The sequence below is a fragment of the Pteropus alecto genome, unplaced genomic scaffold (genome assembly GCF_000325575.1).
Source record: "Pteropus alecto unplaced genomic scaffold, ASM32557v1 scaffold195, whole genome shotgun sequence".
Taxonomy (NCBI): Eukaryota; Metazoa; Chordata; class Mammalia; order Chiroptera; family Pteropodidae; genus Pteropus; species Pteropus alecto.
Window position 1 is genome coordinate 6120823 of NW_006438073.1, and position 26540 is coordinate 6147362.

The following is a 26540-nucleotide window of genomic DNA, read 5'->3' on the forward strand; positions in this document are numbered from 1 at the left end:
CCGTTGCCACCGACCGTCTGCTCCGGGTTCCATGCCCCGTTCTCAGAGTCGAAGCCTGCAGTCGGTGACCCCTGTAAGGCGTGGGGGCTTCAGCCTTACTTAATTCAATACATACATTTTTAAACATTAGAAATAGTTCAAATCAGTAGCAGCACAGAAAAGATTAAATAGAGTATTCCCATGTGACAAAATCTTCGGTACATATTTAGAACAACAAACAAACTTGCTTTCATGGACTATTTCACAACAGGGGAAATTTATCATGATACCATATTAAATGAAAAAGCCAGATTCAAAACTATATATACAATATAGTTACCTGTAGCGCACATGTGCGTGCACGCACGCGCACACACACACTCACACATGCACACCCATGTACACATGCAAATATTCGGGTATGCTCAAGACCCTGGAAAGAATTAAAGCACAGTCTTACTGACCATCAAGGCTAAAATTTTCCAACATCGTTTGAATTTGATTGTGAGTGAATTATTTCTAAATTAAAAAATAAATAAATAAAGCATTAGCAGGAAAAAATCCCCACGGCAACTTGCAAAGCACAGCGTAGAGTCCTGGGATGCCTCGTGCGGGCTCTCAAGACACCCCGTGCATGAGCCCGTCAGCATCAGAAGAAAGAACCCTTTCTCTGTCTTACATATACGGCGTTCCGCTGCTGCCTCACAGAAGGGACCTTTGTCAGTGACGCGTTGGTTATACGTTCATACTTACATCTAACTGAACATAGTAGCTTCTATTTATAAAATCCCTCAAAAGTAATAGGAAAAGTGTTTATTGCAAAAGACAGTATTATTATTCCAGTTATTATCTCCCTGTGTATCTGGGAGTTGGCTCATTTCCTTCACAAGATGCTGCGAGTTATTAATATAAAGGTGACAGCTAGCAGCAGAAACGTGGAGGAAATGCTCGCAGTAAGATAATTTGATAATACGATCAACGTTACATATCTTAACGCCACCTTATCGACTTTAATGGAAGGTTTTAAAATACTGGCTGGGGGCTGCATTCTGCCTTACAGAAAAAAAAATGTTTTGAATTTCTCCTCTGAAAAAAAAATCGAAAAGTGATTTAATTACCTAGTGTTTTCAGAGCAGTCGAGCCCACGTTTTTAGCACTTTCCAATTCTTTTCCTGACACACCAAAAGAGTCAGCTGTCCTTGCACGTGGAAAGCATTAGCCATATGCAGTGGTTCGCCTTGCCAAGGGAGGCGGAAACGCTGCATTTTAGGCACTATTGCGGTGTTCCCCACCTCGGTAAATTCTAAATATGCAGCGGAAGGAAAACGCCTCATTTTTATTCTTTAGCGGAAACGTTTTTAGGCTTCCGTTAGTCAACGTCTTTATTCAAATTTATTGAAGAATAAAAGTACGATGTTGGGAGTATTAACACCTGCTCATCATGAAATCACAGCTTCAAAGCAGCTGTAAAAGGCCACCCAGTACAGCCCCAAAGGCCAGGCAGAGACGATACCTAAAGGACTAGGGTCTACAGCTGTCTTTGCTTCAAAGTCTGGAACAGAAAACTTCTTTGACTTTATTCATGAATTCATTTGGGCATTTCACTACAAGTTCTTTCTGAGATCAGGGCTGAGACCTCTCAGTTGCAACTTGCTTCTGGCCAACTGTGAAATATGGAGTAAAGCGACTTTCTTTTCCTCTGTTCATTCGAATAGTGTAGGAATTATTCAAATGAGATTAAGGAAAAAGTAAGACTAGAAATTCTACTCTCAACCGTCTACGCTGCAGGTTAAATGGTCTCAAATTCTTCGACTTTATCCTCGCCTCCCAAGCTGTAATTCAAACCCCGTCGTCTCCCCCTTTGTTCTAACAGACTACGTCCACATTTCCTTTCTTTTATTGTATTCGCTGAGAAATAGCCAGGTCCCAAACTAGCTCGGTGCTTTCATTTTGGGGGTATGAATGAAACATGTGATGCGCCAGTATGAACACGGACGTGAGGAAGAGTCAGAGTGTATAGAAAACACACTTTTAAAATAGAACATCACGGGCCATATACTCCAAAAATAAACAGTGTTCGTAAATTACGGCATTCCAAACATTAGCATCACGTTTTAATTTATTTTAGAAATTACTGATAGCGATACACGTGTTTATATTTTAATATCAACCTAAGCCGGCACTATTTTTGGATAAGTCATCTCGTTTATATCCTAGGATCCTCTGCGACTACTGACTAAGCTAAGGATTTGTCATTGTTAAAGTCTCATCACATTCAAAATACCGAGATGGAGCATCCAAGTACAACGGACACCATGGAGGTCGGGGAGATCACGGAGGAGGGCTCAGACCGCTGGGGAATGAGGTGTTGAGAGTGTTCTCAGATCCTTACCTGACGTCCATACATGTTATGCAGGTGATATCACGACTATTTGTTGTGATCAGGTTCAAAGCCACCGATGTTTCCTCATCAGAGGTCGGGTGTGCTCCACATTTAAAGAAGAATTCCTGCAAGAAAGAGGAACAGTATCAAGGCCATGAATGCGGCTGGCCATTTCCCCGCCTCCAAACCTTTCCACGGGAAACCATCTCTTCGGGTGAGAGAAGCGATCTAGCTTAGGTATGAGCTGGAAATAAATCGGCATCGAATCTTTCGGGGACACTAATGTCCTTGTGCCGAGCGAGCCAACAACCCCATTTAGGAGGACCCAGCATCTTCGCCTTCCCTTTTACTCTCTTTCGGCCACGGAGCTGGGGAAATGCTCTGTGCCCCCGGCCATGCTCCTCGGTGACGAGTGAGTCGAGTAGAACTCGGTGTGGATGCAGGGGAAGCCTGGAACAATATCTGGCAAGTGAGGGGAGGGAGCCCCTGAGCCAGGAAGTGCTTTGCCCCAAGCCAATCACAGGGGAAGCCAGGCAGTAACCCAGGCTTCCTAGAGGGAAACCCGGCGCTTGTTGTTAGGGCGTCTCTACGTCGTTGGTCAGTTAGCACAAAGGCACAGGGCAGAGCAGGGAGTGTAAGGACCCCGGCCATCAGCAAGCGTGCGAGTTCGTACAGACTTACGGAGGAGCAGACGGAGCCTCCCGCAGCCCGATCCAGAGCCCCGCCCGCTTCTCTGCCTTTTTTTCAGCATCCCAGAATCCCCTGGGAGACGGGGCCTCCACCCCGCTGCCTGGCAGCTGGGGATGTTTAGGACTCAGATCGGTACCTCTCCCCTCGTTAACTCGTTTCCCTAGCCTTGTCCCGTACACACGCCTTTATTTCAGGTTATCAGGTGAGTCACATTCTTTTGATTAATAATATTCTCCCTTCTCAACCAAAATTTTCTTTTTACACTTCTTCCTTGTTCTATATTTGTTCACACGCCTCTTCTTCCCTTCATTCAACGAGATGTGTGGCCAGGAGTCGCTCTGCTTCCTGCCAGTCTCTACTACGCCTTCCATGATAATAGCATCCACAAGCTAAGTTTTCTGCAGCTGCAAAATTTCTATACAAATAGGTCACAGGATGACAGAACCCTTGCAGCCCACGCGTACCCCTCAGCTCCACGGGTGTGTCACTACGTGGAATATGGAAGGTGGTTTTTTCCCTTTAAACACTTGACCTGGTGTCAACAAACTTTTATTAAAGCTCCAGATATGAAATGTTTTTGGCTTTGTGGGCCATTTAGTCTCTGTCGTACTTCTCAACTCTGCATTGTAGCCTAGAAAAGCAGCCATGGGCAATATACGAATGAGCGGATGCGCCATGCCCTAATAAAATTTTATTAAAAACATGTGGCAAATTCGATTTTGCCTGCAGGCCATAGAATGTCGATCCCTACGCTAGATCCTGAGATATTTGCGGAATGTCTTATTCAAAGTTGTACCCTAAAGTGTCTGGCACAGGTTAGGCATCCCATTATTTCTAAAATGAGAACTCAGTAGACTTATTTAGTAAGTGCTACCGGTGTCCCTTCATTTGACAAGTGCCGCCTTCATTCTTTCTTACCCTGCTCGTAACCAAACTAACTTCATTCTCCCCTCACCTGAGATACAGCAAGCGGCTCCCGGCAGGGCTCAAACTACAGGGAACCTCAGCATCACCTGGGGGGGCGCTTGTTAGGCCAGGCAGTGCTGGGCCCTACCCCTGATTTTCTAAGGTAGTAGGTTCCGCCCTGGCGCCAGGATCTGAATTTCTAACGAGCCAAGCCGACAGGTGACCCCGTTCCTGCTGCTCTGGGGACCACAGCTGGGAGAGCCGCTGGGTCCCACCACCACCGCTGGGTAAAGGGGTGAACTCTGCTTACTCTCAGGGGACAGCAGCTGTGGCGCACCTCACTCACCACAGCTGACAACGAGGCCATGCCTCAGGCAAAGTATGTCACTCTCCCAAAACCTGGAGTGTGCCATTTTACAGAGAAGCGTCCCAAGGACAGGTGTTTGGAACTTGGGCTGCTGCTAACCACAAGGTTCTCATCAATCCCAGATGGTCGGATTGCTAGTCAGCCAGAAGCTGCCCCGCCTGGGGCTCAGGGCGTGGTGGCCGACCCACCAGCCTGCAGTCCTCCGCCCCCCAGACCCGGGAGCCCATAGTCTCGCAGAAACAGGCGGTTTGTGCTGCATCCGATGGGAGGCCGTTCAGGGTCGTCTGTGGGGCCCCGCCCACGAGCCCAGGCTCCCTCCCAGAGCCGCATGCAAATCATACTGACTGGGTTTTTTTATTCTTTTTTTTTTTTTTTAACATGGAATACCACACTTTTTACTCAATCTTTTGAAATGCTACAGATCCTTCAAGGCCAGTTCAAGGGTAGTGAGAAAGAGAGTTAAAGCAATTCCTGATGACCAAAAGGGAAAGTTTGGAGGACATGACCCGCTCTGATGAAATACACCGAGCTAGCTGTGACTGCTTTTTGCAGACATGAAAAAAAATCCTCACTCACAACACAAAGTAATTCCTCCAAAATAGCTGAGTTGGCTGGACTATTGAGAAGGTATTTCATATACAGATAAATAGATAGATAGCATTTATATTTTTTTCTTAGCTTGCAGAAAGCTACTAGATGTTCAGCTAACAAATCACAAAGTGCTCTAACACCAGATAAAATTCAGGCAGATAAGAGCCAAAATCCTTCTTTTGAGGTGGGGTTTGTGTTTACAGATAATGGTATAAGAAGATATAGATATTTGGAAAATTCCACTAATTCACATGATGTGATAAAGCTAAAACAGAAATTACTAACTCTATATATCAAATATGCATGTCTCATCAGTGAATTTCCACACGGTCTCCAATTTTTATGAAAAGAGATTCTTCTATAGTACTAGAGCAACATGCAGAAACTGAGGCGGGTCTGAGATTTCGCCCAGCTTGCGAGAGGACAGGTTGGTCTGCGTGGTCTCGTGGGTGCCAGAAGACACGAGACTACTGGCTCCGAGACACCGGACTGCACGCCTCAGAGCCCGGGCAGAAAGCAGTGCGGACGTCACGATTAGGTCATCGTGATTACGCTGGAAGCACTTCCAGAACGAACGAGGAGCCAGAGCTTCCCTCACGAGATGTGCAGAAACGTGAGAGACTCCTGGGAACCTGTCTCCCGGGACAACTAATGCCGTCCCTTACAGACTGACCAGCACAGCGCTGTGGTCCTTTCCTGTCCCACGTGATTGGTGGACTGGGGTTTTCAAAGCCTTTCTGATATTTCCGGTCTGCATTCAAAACACACAAACTATAAAACAAAACTAAACAGAAACAAGAACCTTTGTAGAGAAATTCTGCCTTGGGCATCTCAGCTTCCTTATCTAGAGTTATTATGCCACAAGCAGCAGTTATTATGCCACTGCTTGATTCTTTTGGAGTAATCGTCTGCGGATTCTGCCTACCTGTGTTTTGTCTCTGTTGATGGTTCAGATTTGAAAATCGAGGAAGCCGCAGACAGAAAACCTTCCGCGGGAGTCCGCGCAGAACATGGCATCAGCGTGAGACCCAGTCGTTAGGGGCATGCCACCGTCTGATCCCCACAGGGGCCCAGGAAGCACCAAACGGGGGGCCAGTGACAGCGGTTATGCCCCAGGGCCAGACCGCTCAAGGCGACATTACTCTCGTTCCCAGGGATGCGAGGGCTTGACCAGCAGAGTCACCTCGATGCCACTGGGGCAGCAGTCACCTGTGGGAGCAGCGGGAGGATGGCTGTCGATCCTGGTGGAGGCAACACAGGGTCCTTCACTGCGGGGACACAAGGGCCCACCTCGCCCTCTAAAAATGCCCGCTCACAGATAACTCATCCACAAACAACACGACAACAAACTAAGTCCTATGAAGTCAAATGAATTCCCCTTCAGCCTGACCGGGCTGAAGGCCCCACTGGATCCACGCAGGCAGCTCATGGAAGCCATAATCAGCTACAGAGCTAAAATCCATGATACTAATTGGCCTGTTTTATTTTTTAATGCTTGTGTAAACTCCTTCCAAAAAAATGAAAAACATCCCAGAATAAGTCCTTAAAAATGCACTTGGCTTTATAATGTGACCCTGATAAATGCTACATAAGTGTTTTCCACCTTATTAGTACTAAAAAGAAAACCCTAAATCCAACAGAGCTGCATTCTTTGAGTCCATAGAAACGTACCCCCATTTTTGCCACTTCCGTGGACAAGGCTACAACCCTTTCGCTCCCTCTCACTGAGTTACTTGGGTTTTCTCAAAATTCAACTGTTCTGTCATCTCAGATTGTAGAGGCCTGATTCTCTAAGCGAATCAGACCCGTAAAAATCGAAAGGACAGCGAGGGGAAAGACCCGCGAACATGTCCATTCAACCGTTGGCGGCATCTGGGAGCCACCCCTTCCCGCTCACTCCTGCCCGCCACCCGACTCATGAGTCCTTGTCAGCGTCTCCCACAGGCAAAAGGGAAAAGACTAACAAGTATGGAAAGAAGCAAAATAAACCAGCAACATGTGAAAATTAGACAAATACCAAAACTCAACTGTATAAAAACTTCGAGGATCAAAAAGCCAATTAGTCAATGCCAAACACAAACGGATGTACTCCAGATTACGACAAAAATCGCTCAGAACTATCATCTCAGAAGCCCTGCTTGTCCCAAGTGCGATCTAGTTTCACAAACCTGAAAAATCAGCAGTGAGACCTGGCTTCTTTGCTCATGAGCCTTTTAACAGCTTTTATGGAACTGCGTAAAGTTAACAATTTTTATAGATATTGTTCACAATGTTGTTTTCCAAATAAGAAACTGTGTCTGTCTTTATGAAGAGTTAAATTCCTTGTTATTCTCCAAATCATTACATGTTAATGTTAACAACCCCAAAGGAAACACACCTTTCTCTTGACAAAATAAAAAGGACACGCAATTTTTACTGGAAGGTCGCAGGGGGTCTGTGGTTCGGGCTAAAGAAGTAATTAACCAGCCGTCCGCATGGTGAGTCAAGTTAAGAAAACGGGGCCCATGCCAGGTAGTTGGGGTGAGGCGCTTTGACACTGGGGTCCCCTTGCAATGACAGCGGAAGCTAAACAGCAGCAGGAGGTCACCCTGAGTCACCGGCGTTAGGGCCTGGTCGTCTGGGGCTGGAGGACAGTGGTTGGAGGTGGCTCAGCAGCTGGGCTGTCTGGAGGAATGAATGAGACGCGGCCACTGCAGAGACGCCTCCTGAAGACTAAGGGGGCACACGCCCTGGCTCTGCCTTCACTCTGCCCCCCACCTCCCCTCAATCCCCCACCCTCACTGGTCAAAGCCAGCCCGGAGCCAGGAGGGGGAGTTGGGTGCTGCTGTTTGCCTTGGCCAGGAGGACACACCGAGCAGAATGGGGACGGGCAGGTAGATCTGAAAGCCACCAGCAGGTGACCAGTGCACCACTGTGAGGCAAAGGCAGTCAGTTGGTAAAGCCAAAATTCTTCAACTTTCCCTCTTCGTTAGTGGGACGCCTTCTAATTAACCACCATAAAAAATATGATACATTTATACTCATTCTTTAAAATCTATTAAAGATACATAAATATTTACACTGTGTATTAAATTTATACTCAAATAAACCTGTCAAAAGATTTTCCACCCAAATTTTCAAATAAGATGAACAGAGGCCATTGTCAGTATTTATGAGAAAATTAGTAATAAGCATCTCACGTCTACATCAAAAAGATCCTCAGGGTGACCCAGTTACCACAGACAATGTGTCACTTAGGATCAGTCCAAGTGGCTCTCACGGACCTACAATTCTGTCCATAGCTAACAACAGACACGGCAGGCCCTGACATTCGTCATTGGCTAGATGCACATTCTTTTGTAAGAAGCTACTGTTGGTTTTAAGTCTTATTATCCATTTGGAAGTTTCATTATCAATGTTAATACTATAGTTTTAATTTTCTCTGAGCGAAACATGAAAAAGAATAATCACCACACTCTCTGCCTGGTACCTAAGTAAAGCCTATGAATGAGCCACGCCATGGCCTCTTCATCCCGTGACTTTATTAGCGTGTCTGAGCCTTCATACTAAAACGCTAGACTCACTTTCTGTTATATAAATCCAGGAAGAATGATATAAGGTTGGATGCAAAATAACTATGCAACTTGTTAGATTGGGTCACACTGGGGAACTGCTAATTTAACAATGCCTGCTGTAAAATCAGCTTACACCTAGTTAGACAAATAAAACCTCAAAAGTTAATGAGTCTGTTCTCATGTTCGATGAGTTTGTTTTCTCGTAACCAGATGTTAATAAGGCCTCTGGATGATGAGCTAAGTTTATCGGGGGAAAGAAAATCAGCGTACCACCACGAAAGCAAAGCCATGTCTTTGCAGAGGTCATTGCTGCGTGTCACATCACTGCCACTGCTGAAGTCTTCAGAAGACTACCCTGACCCTGGCCCTCTGTTGGTGAACAACAGACACATACAATACATACATATAAACACACATGCTCATGCGTGCACAGGCCTGCGTGCACACACCAAGCCAAGCGCCATTTGGAGTGGGACGGAAAGTCTTAGATGTTAATCCAGAAAGCGCAGAGCTTTCTAATGTCACTTCTGGGCCAGCTTTAACAGCGTTGCCATTTCATATTAATACAGCTGTTGGACTTCAAAAGCATTTTTTATAATTTTAGCTTATGACCAAAGTTTAAAAGTATAAATCAGGTCTGTTCCCTAGCCAAGGTATAAGGGTAATAAAAATTAAAATGAAATTCTAAAACCCAAAAGGCTCTGAAAACCCCAAGTTTTAATTTCTGCCTCTAAATTTGGCATAAATTTCATTTATGGCAAAATCTAAAATAAACTAGCCTATATTTATCCAACTTAGTGTGACTATTCATACTTTTCACTGCAAAATTACTATTAAAAAAAAAAAAAAGACAGAGTGTAGACACTCCTGGGGATATTTCAGAGCTAAACTGTATGAATTGCATCATTTTTCAAAAATCTAAAAAATTCTAAATTTCAAGCACTTCTGGCCCCCATTCATAAGCAATTACGATTCTGCAACACAAAACTGTCTTAAATTCTCACGAACCCAGGACGATCCCCAAGACACCAGACAGAGTCCCTTGTTAAATCGCCACAAAGGCACTTTCAACTCGCTCCGAAGGAATCATCTTATCCTACTTGAAATATGAATGTGTGTAAATGGATCCATGTGTCCTTCCTCTATTTCCGTTCAATTTCAGATAGTAACGTTTAAGAAATTTTTAATGGCACAAGCCTTTAAGAAGTCTAACTTCAAACCAAAAGCTTCAGCCATGACCAGGGTCATCTCCCCCTTCCCACCTGGATGCCGACTTCCTCCAGGAGCCTAGACCACAAGTTCATTTGACTGTAACGCTCCTCGACCGTAACGTGCTATTTATTAATTTAAGGATAAAAGGGTGCGGGGGTTGTTGAAGAATACATTTCAAATGATAGATACGTGAAGAGTAAACTGGAAGGTTTGGGGTCATCACCAGCGCTTATAAAATGCATGTCTTTACAGAGATGGCTTTGTTCAAACAGGAAAGACAGTCCTGATTCTCGGCTCCAGCAACTGCGTAGACACGCTCGGGGCCCCCACCCAGGATGGCCAGGCGGCTTTGGCCAGGTCGGTGAGAACACAACATTCCACAGCTGTCTCTACAGCCAGAGAAGTGCCTGAGAACCAAGCCAGAGCTCAGAGGGAACAGGGACAAAGATGGAGAGGCAGACTCCAGCGACGGCACCGTGCTCTGGTCTGCCTCTGCCGCAGGTGCTCATTGAGTCATCTACATAAGTGATGACCAGGCTTCCAGGAACTTGCTTCTGCCCCTGTTCGCTCATTAAAGAATAAAGAAGTGCTGTATCTTCTCCTTGCTCAGCCCTCAACCAGGGGCTGAGAGACAAAGGCAAAACAAAAGTCCTGAGCCGGGAGCAGGAAACCACTTCACCAAACACTCGTGCCCAATAAAACCAGGCAGACGCCTATAGACGCCTATAGACTCCTCAGCTCTGGGCTATGCATGAGAGCCACGTGCAGCTTGGGGGACGATGAGAAGGTTTTGCTACCGAAGGAGAATTTGAACTCGGTTTTAAAAGGTACGAGTTCTCTAGGTGGAGAAGCAGAGCCCCGAGCGCAGGAGCAAAGGCGAGCGAGCACCTGAGCTGGGGTGCGGAGACTCGCCGGAGTTCGGGGTGCCGGGACAGAGAAATGACGGGGAATTTGTGATTCTCTGAGCACATGAGCCTTAACCTCATCCCATCAGCCCCCTGCCCATGCTTCGACAGCCGGACGCCTCAGCTCTGGGCTATGCGTGAGAGCCACGTGCAGCTCGGGGGACGATGAGAAGGTTTTGCTCATCCCATCAGCCCCCTGCCCATGCTTCGACAGCCTGCACACGAACCATCACGTGGCTCCTCGCTTGGACGAAAGAAAGGACTGAGTTGTGACGGCAAAGAACAGGCACCATGACTATTTCTTTGTCACCAACTTTAAAAGATCATGTTTTCAAAACAGGGTTTTGATTGTTTAACTTAGCGGTGCATATAAACTTCCGAGGCAAACTTTCATGTTATCTTTCAGACTGGAAGACATAGGTTTCCCTCTTTGTCCTTTGGAATCTTGGAGAGAGCTTTTACCCCAAAGGCTGTGACCAAGATAATGAATCACTGGAGGATTTGGGGATGAAACGCTTTGAGTATGGTTGGTAACAGTTCTCAGCTTGTGCTCAATCACCTGGCTCCATTAAAGGTCCTGACTCCATCCTTTCTGGAATTTAGGGGCAGCTGTGAAAGTTGTATTTATTCCACCGGGGATGGGGTCCCAGCTGAGCTAAGAGGCCCCTAATGGCCAGAGGATGCAGCTTTTCCTGACGTCTCACTTAATCCCAGGAATTATTGGCCATTTCAGGAGAATCTGATTAATGACTTACGCACGACCCGTAGCACCTACTCCTTTCCCGAGATCTGACACTCAGCTGCCTGGTCAGTTGCTCCACGTGGTCCAACCTTTGCCTGGATTTCCATCTCAATTCCAGCAACGTCTGGGGACCTAACTTCCCTCCAGCAGCAACATAACAGCAATTACTTATGTGATGTCATCGGCTGAGAATAAGAGGCTCGGCCGGACTATTAAAGACAATGTTCACTATTCGAACTGTTCTTTATTTCCTTTAGAGCTAAAGGTTTCGCATGCTCTCAAGATGTGTCAGCTCGAAAGAACACAAAGGCGCCCACGGCATTGGCTAGTTTCATGTTTAGGCAAAGCTTTCCAGCTTCTGTTCTCAGATAAATAAGATATAAATATTTGGTGGTTAAGAGTGTTTCCTTTGGTAATCCTTCACTAATTACGCGCGCTGATCTCTGGGAGAGGGTACATGACAGATATTTGTTGGTTGGTAATGATTTGTAAGAAGCTGAGGAGACGAGTCACAGTTTTGAAAATTTACAGTGACTCACCATCCGAAGACGAACTGCGTCCCCTGCATTTCCTAAGCGATTTCCAGAGGCTGGCAGTTATTTCGCATTGATTTCTAAACGTGCAAAACACTGACTCTAATCAACAATAGATCTTGAATAACGTAAAAGGACGACTTAATCGTGTCACTCTTCTGGTTACCTGTCCTCCAGATCAAGCACGCTGGCCCGGGCGGGGCCCGTGAAGCCTTGCCACCCCGCCTGTGTCACCGCCTCTCCACCGCCCCCTGCCCTCCCCCCGCCCCAGGCCTGCCATGGTCACCTGAAAACTTCCTCCTCAGCTGCCTCTGGTCCCTTGCACCGACGTCCCTCTGCATGGACTGTCTCCCCTTCCGCCTCCACCATTCACTTTGCCTTTCCAACCGCCTCCCGTCCTCAGGTCTCAGTGCCATGTCGCCACCCCTGGGAGCCGTCTTGATTCCCTAGGACTGGGCGGGAGGTGTTTGCGTGGCACCCGTTGCTTCTATGCTGCTCTCTGCTTAGCGCCTTCCAAGCCCCTGGTCTGTGGTACTGACGTCACCCGCTTGTCTAGCAGAGCCACCAGGGGGGCAAATGACCCGAGGGCACTTCATGCCGGTGCCTGGCACAGGGCCTGAACACCGCAGGCGTCCGAGTGGCTGAAAGAACGCGCTGTCTGAATGTACGCGAGGAGGGACAAGGAAACTCGGCTGTGGGACCTGCTCTGGGGCAGGAAGTCGACAGGGGCTTTGGGGCCAGAGGCTTCTGTATTCCTGGAAACTCAGTGTCCTCCCCTCTGTCCTTGGTTAGCGTTCACCTTCCTCTTCACTCTGTTTCTCTTGTCATTCCCGTCACTGACTCTGCTGTGCTGCTTATTTGGCAAACAGCCCCCCTCTGTGGAGCGAGTGCTGGCAGAACGATGCTGTCACCTTCCCCTCGGAGCCTGAGGCTGAGGACCTCGGCAACTGCGACTTCAAAGTGTCCAGACTGGGCGGGGAGGCGGGGCAAGAAAAACATGCCTTCGGTAGCAATGATTCACAAAATGATCATATAACTTGGTTCTGGCTACAAGCAAAGAGAAATATTGAACAATAAAAAAATCCTAACTTTAAAACATTTTAAATGACTTTAGACTTGGAATCTAAACTTTTCCCCTCAAAAGTCCTTGTTTTTTTTTTTTGGCAAGTAGAATTTAAAGCTTCTTTTTATTTGTTTTCTTTATTGCAGGCAGCGCACACGGCCATAAACACTCCACTCAAGACAAAACTGGGCAAAGGCAAGAGAGCTTTATATACATTAATAGTGTCTTGCATTCTCCACATTTATTTTATTTCCTCGTTAGAAAAGGAACTGAAACGTAATTTGTAAAGTTACCTCTAAACTATACACATGCAGGAAAACTAAGATGAACAAAACTAGCAAATAAATGTTACAGTTTTTTTTTTTTTTAATTAAGACAGTTTTTTTAGCAGTGTTAGGTTCGCAGCAAACTTGAGAGGGGGCACAGAGATTTCTCATAGCTGCTACCCTCACGCAAGCATAGCAGCCCCCATCATCACATCCCCCACCAGAATGGGACATTTGTTACATTGCTGAACCTACACTGACACGTCATCATCACCCAAAGTCCACATTTCACATGAAGATTTACTCTTGGAGTGGTCCATTCTACAGGTTGGAATCCATGCACAGAGGCATTTATCCACCAATACAGTATCGTGCAGAGTTATCTCCATACCATAAAAATCCTCTGTGCGCTAACGATTCATCCTGCCCTATCCTCGAACCCCTGGCAACCACTGATTTTTTTATTACCTCCATGGTTTTGCCTATTCCAGATGCCATACAGTCGGAAATGACACAGTACGCAGCCTTTTAGATGGGCTACTTTCATTTAGTAATATGCATTTTCAGGTTCCTCTATATTTTTTCATGGGTTGAGAGCTCATTTCTTTTTAGCACTGAATAAACAGCATTCCAGTATCTGGATGAACCAGTCTATTTATCCATTCAACTGCTGAAGGGCATCTTGGTCGCTTCCAAGTTTTGACAGATGTGAATAAAGCTGTGATAACCATCTATGTACAGGCTTTTGTACGAACATGTTTTCAACTCCTTTGGGTAATCGCTGAATCGCACATAAGAGCATTTCCTCTTTAAGAAACCATCAGACTGCTTTTCAAGTGGCTGTACCACCTTGCACGCCCGCCAGCAGTGTGTGAGTTTCTGTTGTTGCACATCCGTGCCAGCATTTGGTTTTATCGGTGTCCCCAATTTTGGCCATTCTAATAGGTGAGGCATAGTATCTCCTTGCTGCTTGAATTTGCACTTCCCTGATGACAAATGATGTAAAGAATCTTTTAAAATATTTATTTGCCATTTGTATGTTTCCTCTGGCTCATTTGTTAATTGTTTTTTTCTGGTTTGTTTGTTAGGTTTTAGTGTTGAGTTTTACGAGTTCTTTGTTTATTTTGTTCTTTATCACATGTGTTTTCTGCAAATATTTTCTCCCAGTCTGTGGCTTGTCTTATCATGATCTTGACACTGTCTTTTGTAGAACAAAAGTTTTTTTTTTTTTTTTTTTTTTTAATTTTAATCAAGTCTAGCTCATCAACCATTTCTTTCATGGATTGTACCATGAAAAGAATTCCAGAAGGATTAATTGTATAAATACGAAAATAACAAAAAGTTTAATAAAGTATTAAATGAAAAAACATCAGCAGAAATTCATATAAATTGCAATGGAAGTAGTGGGGAGAGCTTTGAAAATATATAAACCGAGTCTCTCCTTATATGAAGGAACATGCTCTGCATTTCAAAAATTCACACAATGTAAAAAGACAAAAATGTTTATATAGCATATAGTAGACAAAGAGTGTACCTACTCTTAAAAAATATTTCTGTCGATTACTTTAAAAAATAGCAAACGATCCAATTCAATACAAGAGACTATAAGATGGTATATCTAGGAAGAGAAAACGCAAAAGGCTAATAATGTTAAAAGATGCCTAATTTTACTGGTGGTCAGAGAAATGCTAATTAAGAGCAACGATGATCTGCTATTTTCACACATGGCTTTATCAGTGATGAAGGGTCCAGCGCTAGTGAGTGTTGGTGAATGGGTGAGCGCGGGAAGAGCCTCGGCCTCGCTGGAAAACCATGACAGCAGTTTGGATAAAAATTTTCAATGCACATGTTTTATCCAGTTATTCTGATTCAGAAACTGCTATTATGTGAAAAAAATATAGTGATGTATATATATATTTATGTATAATTCTGTATTATATATATAGTATTATTACCATTTCAACAAAAAGAATTAAAACACCCATACAAGTATGCTTGTTTTAAAACAGTACAGAAAAATTTATAGAGGAATTCAAAGGAAAAAGTTTACAGCAATCATCTTGGGAGAATGAAGCCGCAAACAAATTATTCACTTATTTTCTGTATATATTTCTTGTTAAAATGGTTCCAGAAGCCATGCACACCCTTTAAATAAAGCATTCAAAATAAAGACACCCGACACAAAAAGGCAAAGGACCACAGGAGAGCCTGGCGGGCCCTCGCCCAGCGGAGTGCATCCTGGAGGTTGTTTTTGAGGGCGAGAAACTCAGGATGGGCGGAAGAGGCAGCTGGGGCAGTAGCCCGAGGCTGGGTCTGGAGAGGCGGGCGTCTCTCAGGGGCTGGGGGCGCTTCATCGTGAAGGGAATGGGCAGCGTTGACTGATTTTAAGTGGGCGAGCCATGCGAGGTCAAAAACAGTGCCCGCAACGCCTGATCGTAGAGGAACACAAAAAGCCAACACGTCCTGACCCTCCCTGTGGACCCTGACGCCGTGCTGCAGGGTGGGCAAGGCCGGCCGGCCGGCTCCGAGAAAAATGTCCCACGTCTGTGCTCGACCGGCCCAAGTCCGGGTACTTGACCTTTCATAGCTGACTCCAACAGGAGGTTCCTATGTGCTCCGTCAAGCCAGCAATGTGCGCTCTGCTTTAGACCACGCTCATTCTCTTTGTGGCTGATTTGTCAAAATGGAGTAGAATGACCAAACATGATACTGTAACTACTAGTGGTATCCTAAGCGCAACATTATTTTTGTATTTAATTTCTCTGGTCTTATAGCTCCTCTTAATAATCAAATTCATACGTACCTGGTGTAAGTAATATTCAGTTAATTACATGAAGGACAGATTCTTAGAGAGTAAATCTTTTGATCTGTTATCAATGTAAGAAAGTTACATTAATATATTATTATCTCAATAGTTTTATGTTTATGCACTTAACAATACTATTAAGCGTTAGATAGCGTGTTGGAAGGGAAAATTGCGAGTATGAAAAACAACATCCCCCCAGGATGTCTTTGCCTAGGATCTCATATATCAAGCATGAGCCTAGAGATATTTATGGTTAGGTGATAAAACTTGCTGGGGGAAAGTTGTGTGTAATAATGAACATGGAGAAGACATCTAAATCATCACGCTTCAAAAGGAAGTCGCGCTGAAAACAATCCGACCACGAAACGTGCCCCTGACATTGCACTTGTATCATCAGTAGGTGGCTCACAACTGAAATGACACATAAATCTTGAAAACTTACTCAGCCTCCGTACATACAACAGTAGGCTTCGACTTAAGTTCATGAACGACAGCAAACACGTACACTGAAATAGCTAATAATCTAGCACGTACAACACAGTGCATTCTGTTTCATAGACGTGGCCCATTCTATCTGTTGGTCCATTAAATTAGGTGAGTTATTCTCATTTTATATCTATAGATCACATACTCATTAATTATAGTGACTTCTGCAAAAAAAAAAAAAGTGTTTCTACACTGCAGAGGAAGCAGAGTAAAACATTAATCTTGTTACTCACAAGTATATATGACCACCTTCTACCCGGAATGGGAGGTGTAAAAACCAGGCATCTGGCTTCTGCTGCTAACTCTTCTGGACTGCTAGGGCTTTACCTGGGCCGAGCATCCCAACCAGCGATAATTTGCAACCTGTGGATTCTGTGCTGTGTCCTGTGCCTTTCCGCACAAGGGGTCTGATAACATGGACACTAGTTTCTTGCCCCCGTCATATGGCTCAGCGTCAGCCTGCTCATTGGTCCACCTCACAAATGAAGACTGTGGGGCTTCATTTCCATTTTCAGATCGGCTGGGTCAGTTGGTCTACTGGGAGCACACTGAGTTACATCAGGCAGCTCCCGTTCTGTTGCTGCTGTGGAATCTTCCTCCTTACCCCACTCATATCAACCTAATTTCTTATCAGAAAGCTGGCAATTACTTAGGATTATATCCTTGAATGAGACACCTTTCCTAAACCAAACCTATTTAAGTAACCCCAAGAGGGACGGTACTGTCAATATTTTTAGCTGTAAACATCCTTTTGATCACCAACACCTGGTGCTCAGTGAATATATCATTACTTGGCTGGTTACATGTAAGCCCATCTGTGCAAAAATGGCCATGAGCCAGCTCAGAGTTGGCCAGGCCTGTGTCCTAAACATGGGTGCCAGGCGATGATGAGTTGTAATGACCTTCATAACCCTCTGAAAGTAAGAGAGCTCATAAAAATGTCCTATATGAGGCAGTGATGTGGAGATATGGAAAACACATTATGAAATATATTAAAATATAAAACTGCACATTTATATGGTAATTATAAAGCCCGCTTAATATATTATTTCATCTTTTCTTTATGAGAATTTTTGGGATGTATGAGTTTTACCATATAAGTTTGAGTGAGAAAGTAATACCAATAACACTCTGGGATGATCTATGGATATGGAAATCATGAGTTTACTATTTTTAGCTCACTATCTGCCTCAAATCCTTGCATGCACATATTAAATATACTGTCGTTAGTCTTTATCTGTGCTATAATGTCTGGTAGAAAATTATTTAGGTGTCATCACAATTGACATCAAGTCGTGTTTTGCTATTTTCTAACCTCGTTTTATAAAACTGGGAATATATTTGCTGCACATATGAAATTCCATATATATTTGAATATAAATAAATGTTTATATGTTTTTTCTCAAATTTCTATGTTTGTCTGACAGTCAAAGATAAATCAAGCTATCAGTGTAACCTCAGCAAGTGATGTATGTGTTGCCAGGGCTTGCGGCCAGTTACCCCGGCTACAGCTTTCTATCCTGGTCCAGGGTTTCATTAGCTACAGTTTGCCCATCATGCTGTGACTGAAGTACTTAAAAAAACATTTATTCATACATTAAATGAGAGAAAATTTAAATGAATTTTCTGGACTCCACTGAAGTCTCAAGAGAATAAGATGGTGCATGAGAAATCCGATTGCATTATAAATATTTGCAGTGTAAATTTGTCAAAGGGTCAATTTCCAGTATATTTCCTCTCCCCCAGAATGCCTCAATATAGTAGACTCTTCAGGGAAATCACACTGTGGAAATAAGTGATTTATGGTGTCAGTTTATGTTTCTAAAGAAGAGTAGTGTGAATTGAGTATGTGTGTTTGGTAATTTCCTTCACGATATCATAATCATTTTTTTGGTCCTTTGAGAATGAAAACCATTTTATTGCGTTTTGTGCTCTGAACACACAAAAATGTTTGATGGAAAGATATGTAGATTCTCAATAGACTTGGGGAAGGGTAAAGAGAGGTCTCCGGCAGCTCCAACACAAAATCATACAGTTTGTACCTATCACGGCAGATTTTCCCACATGCCCCTGCTCACCCCATCATGGCAGAGTTTCCCACACGCCCCTGCTCACGTTTTTAGGATCAGGACCGCAGTGAGCTATCGTGACTCGGAAGTAACAATAAAAACAAAATCATCGTCAGCTGCCCACAGAAGACACCACCTGCACGATGTGAAACGGACAAATAGCCCAATGGGTGTGCCTTCGCATTGATATCAGGATGCTAATTCTGCTCGTGCCCACATCTACACTGAAGTCTAATGGCGACTGCTTCCGTGATATTAAGGAGTGACGATCCCTGCCTTGGACTAGTTTACGATTCCTGAAAAGTAAAAGGTGACTTATAGTCGAAATTACCAAAAGCAAGAGCACACCTGAGCAAATCGTCACTAAGCATGGGTGAGTGCTCCATCACAGGTCTGCTCGTGCACCGGCGTTCATTCTGCATTTTGTGTGTCAGGTGAGGTGCTAGGTCCTGTGGGTACCAAGGTGGAAGGTAAAACACGTGCCTTTAGGCATCTCAGCCGATACCGTGGGGAGACATGAAAATGACTGCAATTGGGCAGGTGTGGCCAGGTGCTGTGGTAGGAACGGATGGGGAAAAGAACGGAGAGATGACAGCCTCAGACAAGGGCATGGCCTGGACTTCACTGCACCAATAATGCAGAGTGAGTGACCGCTTCTGGTGGTAACGAGTGACGTAGCAAATTGAGGGTCACGACTGCAGCGAGCCAGTTCCCTCAAGTAAGCTTTAAGGATTCTCTGACTTCACACTAGCCCAGACTTTTGATTCCGCAAACGAATAAACAAACAAAATAATAATTAATAATAAATAGTAATAACTGGGTTACTAACAACTTTTAAAATACTGATAACTGTACTTCACATAAATTCTACTAGCAACATGGTGGTTATGTTAATAGCAATACAAGGTATGTATGCTTGAAATTCTAATTTAGAACAAATTTGTTTTACAAAAGTTTTGTAAATTGGTTTTCTTGATCCAAGTTTATAATTTGGTGGTTTAAACTGACAATGAAAGACATCCATTTATTCTGGTGCTTTATTTTTTTATCTTATTAAGGTATAATTGACACACTTTATAATAAAGTGCAGATATTTAAATTATAAAATTTGATCTCCACATACATTAAGTATACAACTAGGATTATTATGTCCTCTTAACAAATCAACCCTTTATCATTATAAAATTTCCTTCTTTGTCATATTCCTTGCTCAGAAATCTACTGGTCTGTAATTCACAGAGCCAAGCCAGCGTTTAATTTTTTTAAACTCATTTTAGCATGGTATACCTTTTCCATCTTTTTATTTTTTTTCTATTTGTATCTTTCTATTTAAAGTAGGTTTCTTGTAGGCAGTACATAGATATATAGGTGGGTATGCTTTTTTTTATCCAATCTAAACATCTCTGCCTTTAATTGAGGTGTCAAGAACATTTACATTTAATGCAATTATTTATATGATTTTATTCAAGTCAGTCATCTTACTGTTTTCTATATTTCTCATACCTCTTTGTCTTTTTTCCTCTTTTCTGCCTTATTATGTTCATTATTTTTGCGCTCCCATTTTATCTTCTTGGCACATCAGCTATAGCTCTTTTTTATTTCGGTTGTTGCTTAGGGATTATACCATAAATTATAATACTCACCTTTAACGTATCACAGTCTATTTTAGAGTGATGTTAAGTCACTTCTCACTAGTATAAGAACTTTCGAAAATCTTCCAGTTTTTCCACGCCTAGCTTTGTGCTATTGTGGTCATACACTTTTATACATGTTATAAACCTACAATACATTCCTTTTTATTTAAAGAGTTAGTTACTTAAAATGTATTTAATAAAAAAATATTAGATATTTAATTATGAAGTTCGCATTCCCAGTGCACTTTATTCTCGTGTTTCCATCTGATATAATTTTCCTTCTGCTTCAAGGACTTCCTTTAATATTTATTGAACTGTAGTTCTGCTAGTGATAAATTCTTTCAGCTTTTCTATGTCTGAAAAAGTCTGCTTCGACTTCGTTTTGAAATTTGCTTTTGATGGGTATAGAAATCTAGGTTGAAATATTTTGTTCTTTCTGTATTTAAAGCAGCATATTTTCCATTTCAGACATTGTAGTTTTCCTCATTAAGAGTTTAGTTTAGGTCTGTTTTACATCTTCCATGTCTCCACTTAACTCTTTCATGTATGGGATGCAGCTATAGTGACTATGTTAAAGCCCCTGTGTGTCATTTGTAACATGTGGGTCAGTTCTGGCTCAATTTTGATTGGTTGGTGTTTCTCCTCATTATTGGTCATATATTTTCATGACTTGTAATCTTTGACTGAATGCTAAGTATCATTAACTTGCCATGTTGGATGCTGAATAATTTTATAGTCCAAGAAATATTCTTGGACTTTTTGTTACAATATAGTTACTTGGTAGTGGTTTTATCTGTTAGGGTCTTGCTTTTCAGATTTGTTAGTTGGGTCCAGAGAAGCATTTAGAATAGAGAAAATTATTTCCCACTACTGAGGAAAGGTCCCTCTGAGCATGGTAGCCAGTGCCCCGTTAATTACGACATTTTCCAGTCCGGCTGTTGGTGAGAAGCAGCATCCCAGCCCTGCGTGAGAGCCAGATACTGCTTCTCAAACCCTTTCAGATAGTTTTTACTGTAGTCTCTGGATTCTTTCTTTATGTAGTTTTTTTTTTTTTCCCCTGCGGACTTTGTCCTATAAACTCTAGTTTCAAGATTCTCAGATCTACCTTTTAAACTCAGAGAATCTGCTGGACTCTGCCTGGAAAATCCTTCCCTGGGACACAGCCTGTATACTCTCTCAAGGCGACGCACCGAGGCAACCACAGAGCTCACCTCATTTTTCTGTCTCAAGATTCACTGCCCTCTGTTGCTGGCATCTTAACAACCACTGTTTCATATGTTTTGTCCAGTTTTTGTTTGTTTGTTCTCAGGCCAAGAAAGAGTAAATCTAGTCCCCGATTCACCATTTTTATGGAAGTAGAGACAGGTACTTCATTATTAAAATTGTTCAAAAATCCAGCTTGACCTGAGTGTGCTGATCAAAGCAGAAGCAACGCTCTTTATAGTTTCATTCAATTCCATCTATTCTAGGTTAATCGAGAGAGGACAAGAATCAGCCTTCCCCAGCTTCAACTCTATTTCTTTTTTTCTCCACCCACACAAACCTTAGAAGTAGACTCTTGTCATCCTAGAGAGAGATGAATACAAAAGATTGCCAACTATCCTCACCCTGAAGCAACTTGTGTCCAGACCTGAAAAGCTTGGGGTCTAGGACACTCGATGCAGAGAAATTAGGCATTTATCCGAGAGGATGTTACAGACCCCCAATGCAGCAGATGATAGTTGAGAATTACAGCTTACTCATTTGCTTGAAGATAAGGAGTATTTAGAGTTACAATAGCAATAAACAAATTTCTTAACTTTAGTGGAGGTCATGGAAACGTAGTGATAGCACTGAAAGTTTTCTAGAAATGTCTGTTGCAAAATAGTAGCTCAGAAAAGGAATCACTGAACTGATAGCACAAGGAGCACCTGGAATCCACGTAAGACATTTATCGAGGTGCAGAGCCTTCTTCCCTGTGATGAGCAACGGCCGTCCCAGAGGACTCATGGAGCAGCTCCGCTTCGTAAGTGGCTTCCCAGACTAAGGTTCGATTGTGAATGAAAAGTAACTTCCCTGGAAATATTTTTGATGTTGTGGTCAGTAGGAAAAGTCACATTTCATAAAAAGGCTGAAAATAGTGTATTTTTTTTTTAAATTGGTTATTTTGCCAGATGCTAAAAATATACATTTTGCTCTGAGCAGGAGCATATTATTTGTCTTTAGGAATGAAAAAGAGTTGCCTGGAAAAGAGTTATTTAAAATAAAATGTCAGAGTAATAGCTTTTGAAATCAAGATATTAATCTGGAGAACAAAAAGGTAATACGAAACATCAAGCTAAACTTTGAAGCTAAATATATTCATATAATTAAATCAGAAAGAGAAAAATGGCAACAATTGAAATGTGTGCTTCTTCCTAGATAAGGTCTCTGACTTTGAGGGCTTTAGTTTGTTGCACATTTAACACTTAATTGATGATAAAGAGGATAAGGCAGAGGACAAATACAGAGTAGCATGAAAGTTGAACAAAGTAGGAAGTTTGCAAAAAACAGCTCTATAAAATGAAGACAAAAATTGACTTACGAGGCATGTTATAACATATGGTAAGATATTTTCCCATATCATTAAAAATTAAGTTAACCCGTTACTTTGCTTAAGCAGAAGAAAGGCTCGGGGAGATTAGGTTCAATGAAACACTCGAATCGGCCCTTCTGTGCTCTCAGAGCAAGTTTTAAACTGCCAGGAGGAAGAAAAGAGAGAGAGCAACAGAGAAACTCTGGAGCTCCTGCTTGAGTGTTGACAGCCTGGACCTATCGCCCTGCCAAAGAACGCCTCTGGCTAGAGAGAAGCCGGCATTCATGATAAAAGCGCCTTAGGCTCAGTTTACTTTTCTGAGTTAGCTTTAGAGCAGCTGAGATACAGACCTGCAGGGTCTCTGCCAATATATCAAACCTGACCTTTTTGGGAAAAGAAAATTAACTTTTAAAATCGGTGGTAGACATAAGGGTTAGAAGATGGTAAAGAGAAAGACTATATATTATTTCTATTATTTAAATCTATTTAATCATATAATATGAATCCATAACTATGGGATTTTAGAGCCATTTATGACTTTAAAATAATAGAAAAGTATATTATATATCTATTGACATTTGATGCCGATAGTGACATTGCTAAAATTATTAAAATTTAGTTAAATGGGTATGTCAACACATAGCTATCCTATTTGAACAAAACTAGATAAGCATGTTTCTCTTAGAATCACTATCAAATGTATCAAAAGCTCATTTTTAAACAATTGAAATGAAATTCTATATCTATTTCTGTGATTTTCTTTGATCTCATTTCCATTTCTCCCATTTCATGTCCCACTATACTTAGCACTATTCCATAACTCAGCAGTTGTGACAAATATTTGTTGATTCAACCGAATGAAACGTTGACAATTACTGCAACTTTAAAAAGTAACTGAATGCATTATAACGTCATACAGTTAACTGATGTTTCGCCCACGTGCTTCCCCCAGAAAAGTGAGTCTTTCAACAATGGGAACCAGGTAATCACATTCTTCCCCTGCTTACTCTCCTCTAGTTTTCCATAGCACAAGAGAAGTGAAACCCCAACTTCTTACCAGGGTGTCCGGCCCTGCGGGATCCGGGCCAGCCTAGGCTCCGCCCGCCCACACTTCCAACCCTCTCCTCCTGGTCCTCAGCCACGCCACGCTCATGCCCTGCTTGAGACTCGGTGCTGGCTGCTCCCTTGGTCAGGTGAGCTCTGCCCTCTGAACTTCAAACACCTGGTTCTTTCTTGCCACTTAGGTCTCAGTCCAGGATCTTTGAGACACAAACTAAAGGAGCCTCCGCCCCACTCTGCTCCCTGTTGATGGTGTTATCCTACATGGATCTCCGCCGCAGCACGTGTCACCACCTGACATTATCTTAATTAACGAACATTTATTTATTTCTTTTAAATCGCCTTCTTCTCTCTCCACCCTGGGAACATGCAAAGTCCCCGACAAGGCCACTGACCCTCGCTTTTCTATCACGGAATTTCTGGAACCCAGAAGAGTGCCAGGCACACATTGCCAGGCGTAACTGAATCAATGAACCAGTGAATAATCGAATGAATGAACTAATGAATGGAAAGTATATACAATTTATCAACCCAGATCCAAAGGATGGTGGGAAAAGAGCATTTTTTAGAAATGGATTTTAATTTTGCCTGAAGATCAATGTTTCTATTAGTCATCTCTTTTTTTTTTTTTAAACGAAGCACTGTGCCTTTAAAGAAATGTCATTGGTAGTACTTCGATGGGAGACCACCTAGGAATACCAGGTGCTGTAGGCATTAAAAAACAAAAAGAAAGAAAAGAAAGAAATGTCATTGGTCTCAGAATATAGTGCAGTGGACATGTTGGAATGACATGAAGGAAAAAGTGTCTCATGGAAATTCAACTATATCACATTAAAAGGTCTTGGGTTCACTCTTATATGCTAAAAACTTAAGAGAATATATTCTTTAATAGTAATAACAATAACAATAATACTCATCCGCATAACAGCACATAATTTTAGGCAAGAAATCAGATATTATAAAAAAAAAAAACCTCTCCACTTCAGAGAAAAATTTTATAGTTTAACACATGCTTCTTAAGTCAAGGATGGGGGTGTTTTGTGACTATGTTTCTAAAAATTAAAACGGACAATGAAAAAACAAGCTTAATGGGCAAGAGATTTTCAGTCTCCAAGTCTAAAATTAATAGGTACCACTTAAACTGATTACGGCGGAATCATCAATTAAGTTTTATAGCAGAGCTGTGTAAGAAATCAATCAACAAAATATTAGTGATCCATCTGCTCATCACAAAAAATTCTGGCAGATATTATTAGCTTAATCATATGATATCGGGAGGAAAAAAAATAAGAAAAATGGCTTAGCATCTCCCAAAGGCATGCAATAAGGTTCCAAATCAATTTGAATTTATAGATATCTTGGCTAATCCATAATAACCTTATTCCACAAACACTAAATTTTCAATACCTTTTCAAAAAAACAGAATCCATATACCAGGTGCTCAATTTACAAGTCATTCTGATATAGTTGGATGAAAGGCTTTCATAAACAACTCAAGTTTGAAAATTATAGCTGTGGATATACTTTCGGATGTCACTTTCTCTGGGAGTATTTGTAAGCTACTTCACACTTAAGGAAGATACTAAAATAAAAAGTGAAAAAAATCACAAAGGGAAGTGAGGTATAACTAAATTATCTAAGACCAAAAAACTGAGTTTCTTTTGGCAGTTTCGAGGGCGGTAGAAACGTCAAACTACAAAGGTTACCATGAAAAGCCCTGTGAATTCTCAAGAGATGGTAGAAGGTGAGAAACAAGAGCCTGAAGGCATATATTTGTGTCAGAAAATTTTGCACAATGTAGTGACAAGCAGAAACATGTCTTTGGGAACTTTATGTGCTGGATATCTGCTATTGTCACTTCGGGTCCACTCTCTACCTTTCTCCACTCTACTTTCTGGCCCAGGAATCTGACCTATATGGGCTACATTGGTTTTGGTCAATTGGAAGTCCCAGAAAGAAGAGGAGAAAGGGTCAGAGGCATTTGTTTCTAAGGCTTCACTAAATATAACAGCCATGGCTGAGAATTGAACAATGGAGCAACATGCATAATATTTAGGGTTATTTTCTGCATCGAGTACCATGCAATAGAAATTGAAACAGGAACTTGGACAAAGTCTAGGGATTAATGATCCCCCGTAGAAGCTGGAAAAACTAAGACGATCGTGGTCACAGTCAGTTACTCTCAACGATCATCCTTGGATTTAAAATAAAATGCCTTATGGAACGCTTCCCAATTTAGAGTAAAAGGAAATAGACAACGGGAATAGAAAGATAAATTCAAAGAACATGTCACAGGAGAAAAAGCTATTACGTCCCTCCTGGGAATAACAATGTTGCCTTTATAAACGAAACATGATTGACTTAGCCTGACAATACTTGAAAGTAATTGTATCAATGGAGATAAAGGATTGACTGCAGTGGAGAAAGGTTGAACAATCTTTGAGGATCAAAAATATTTGGAAACCCTTCAGACAGTTCTGTGGGTTCAGAAACAAAATTAGCTATGTAAGAGGGGTCGTAAAGAAGCGAGATGCTATGCTGCCTGCCTACTCACACCTCCTAATAGAAATTTGGAAATAAAGAGCGAGGAAATAGGAATGAAAAGCAACTCACCCCCCCAGAACACTGTAAAGGAATGATCACATTTCATAAGGCTGGAAAACATACTTCTATAAATTTCAGCAAAATCAAAATAAAACCATTACCATCAGCACCGCTACTTTTCAATGACTAAGGCAAAA

The 26540-nt window shown here is 42.4% G+C and overlaps 1 protein-coding gene across 1 annotated transcript in view; it reads right to left on the bottom strand.

The window, feature by feature from the left end:
* The window catches only part of PRKN (parkin RBR E3 ubiquitin protein ligase), an 833405-nt gene that overhangs the window by 462170 nt on the left and 344695 nt on the right, over positions 1-26540 (bottom strand). The window contains exon 6 of the mRNA XM_015591869.1: positions 2372-2487. Coding sequence (XP_015447355.1) covers positions 2372-2487 — 116 coding nt within the window. The remainder of the gene's footprint in view (positions 1-2371; positions 2488-26540) is intronic.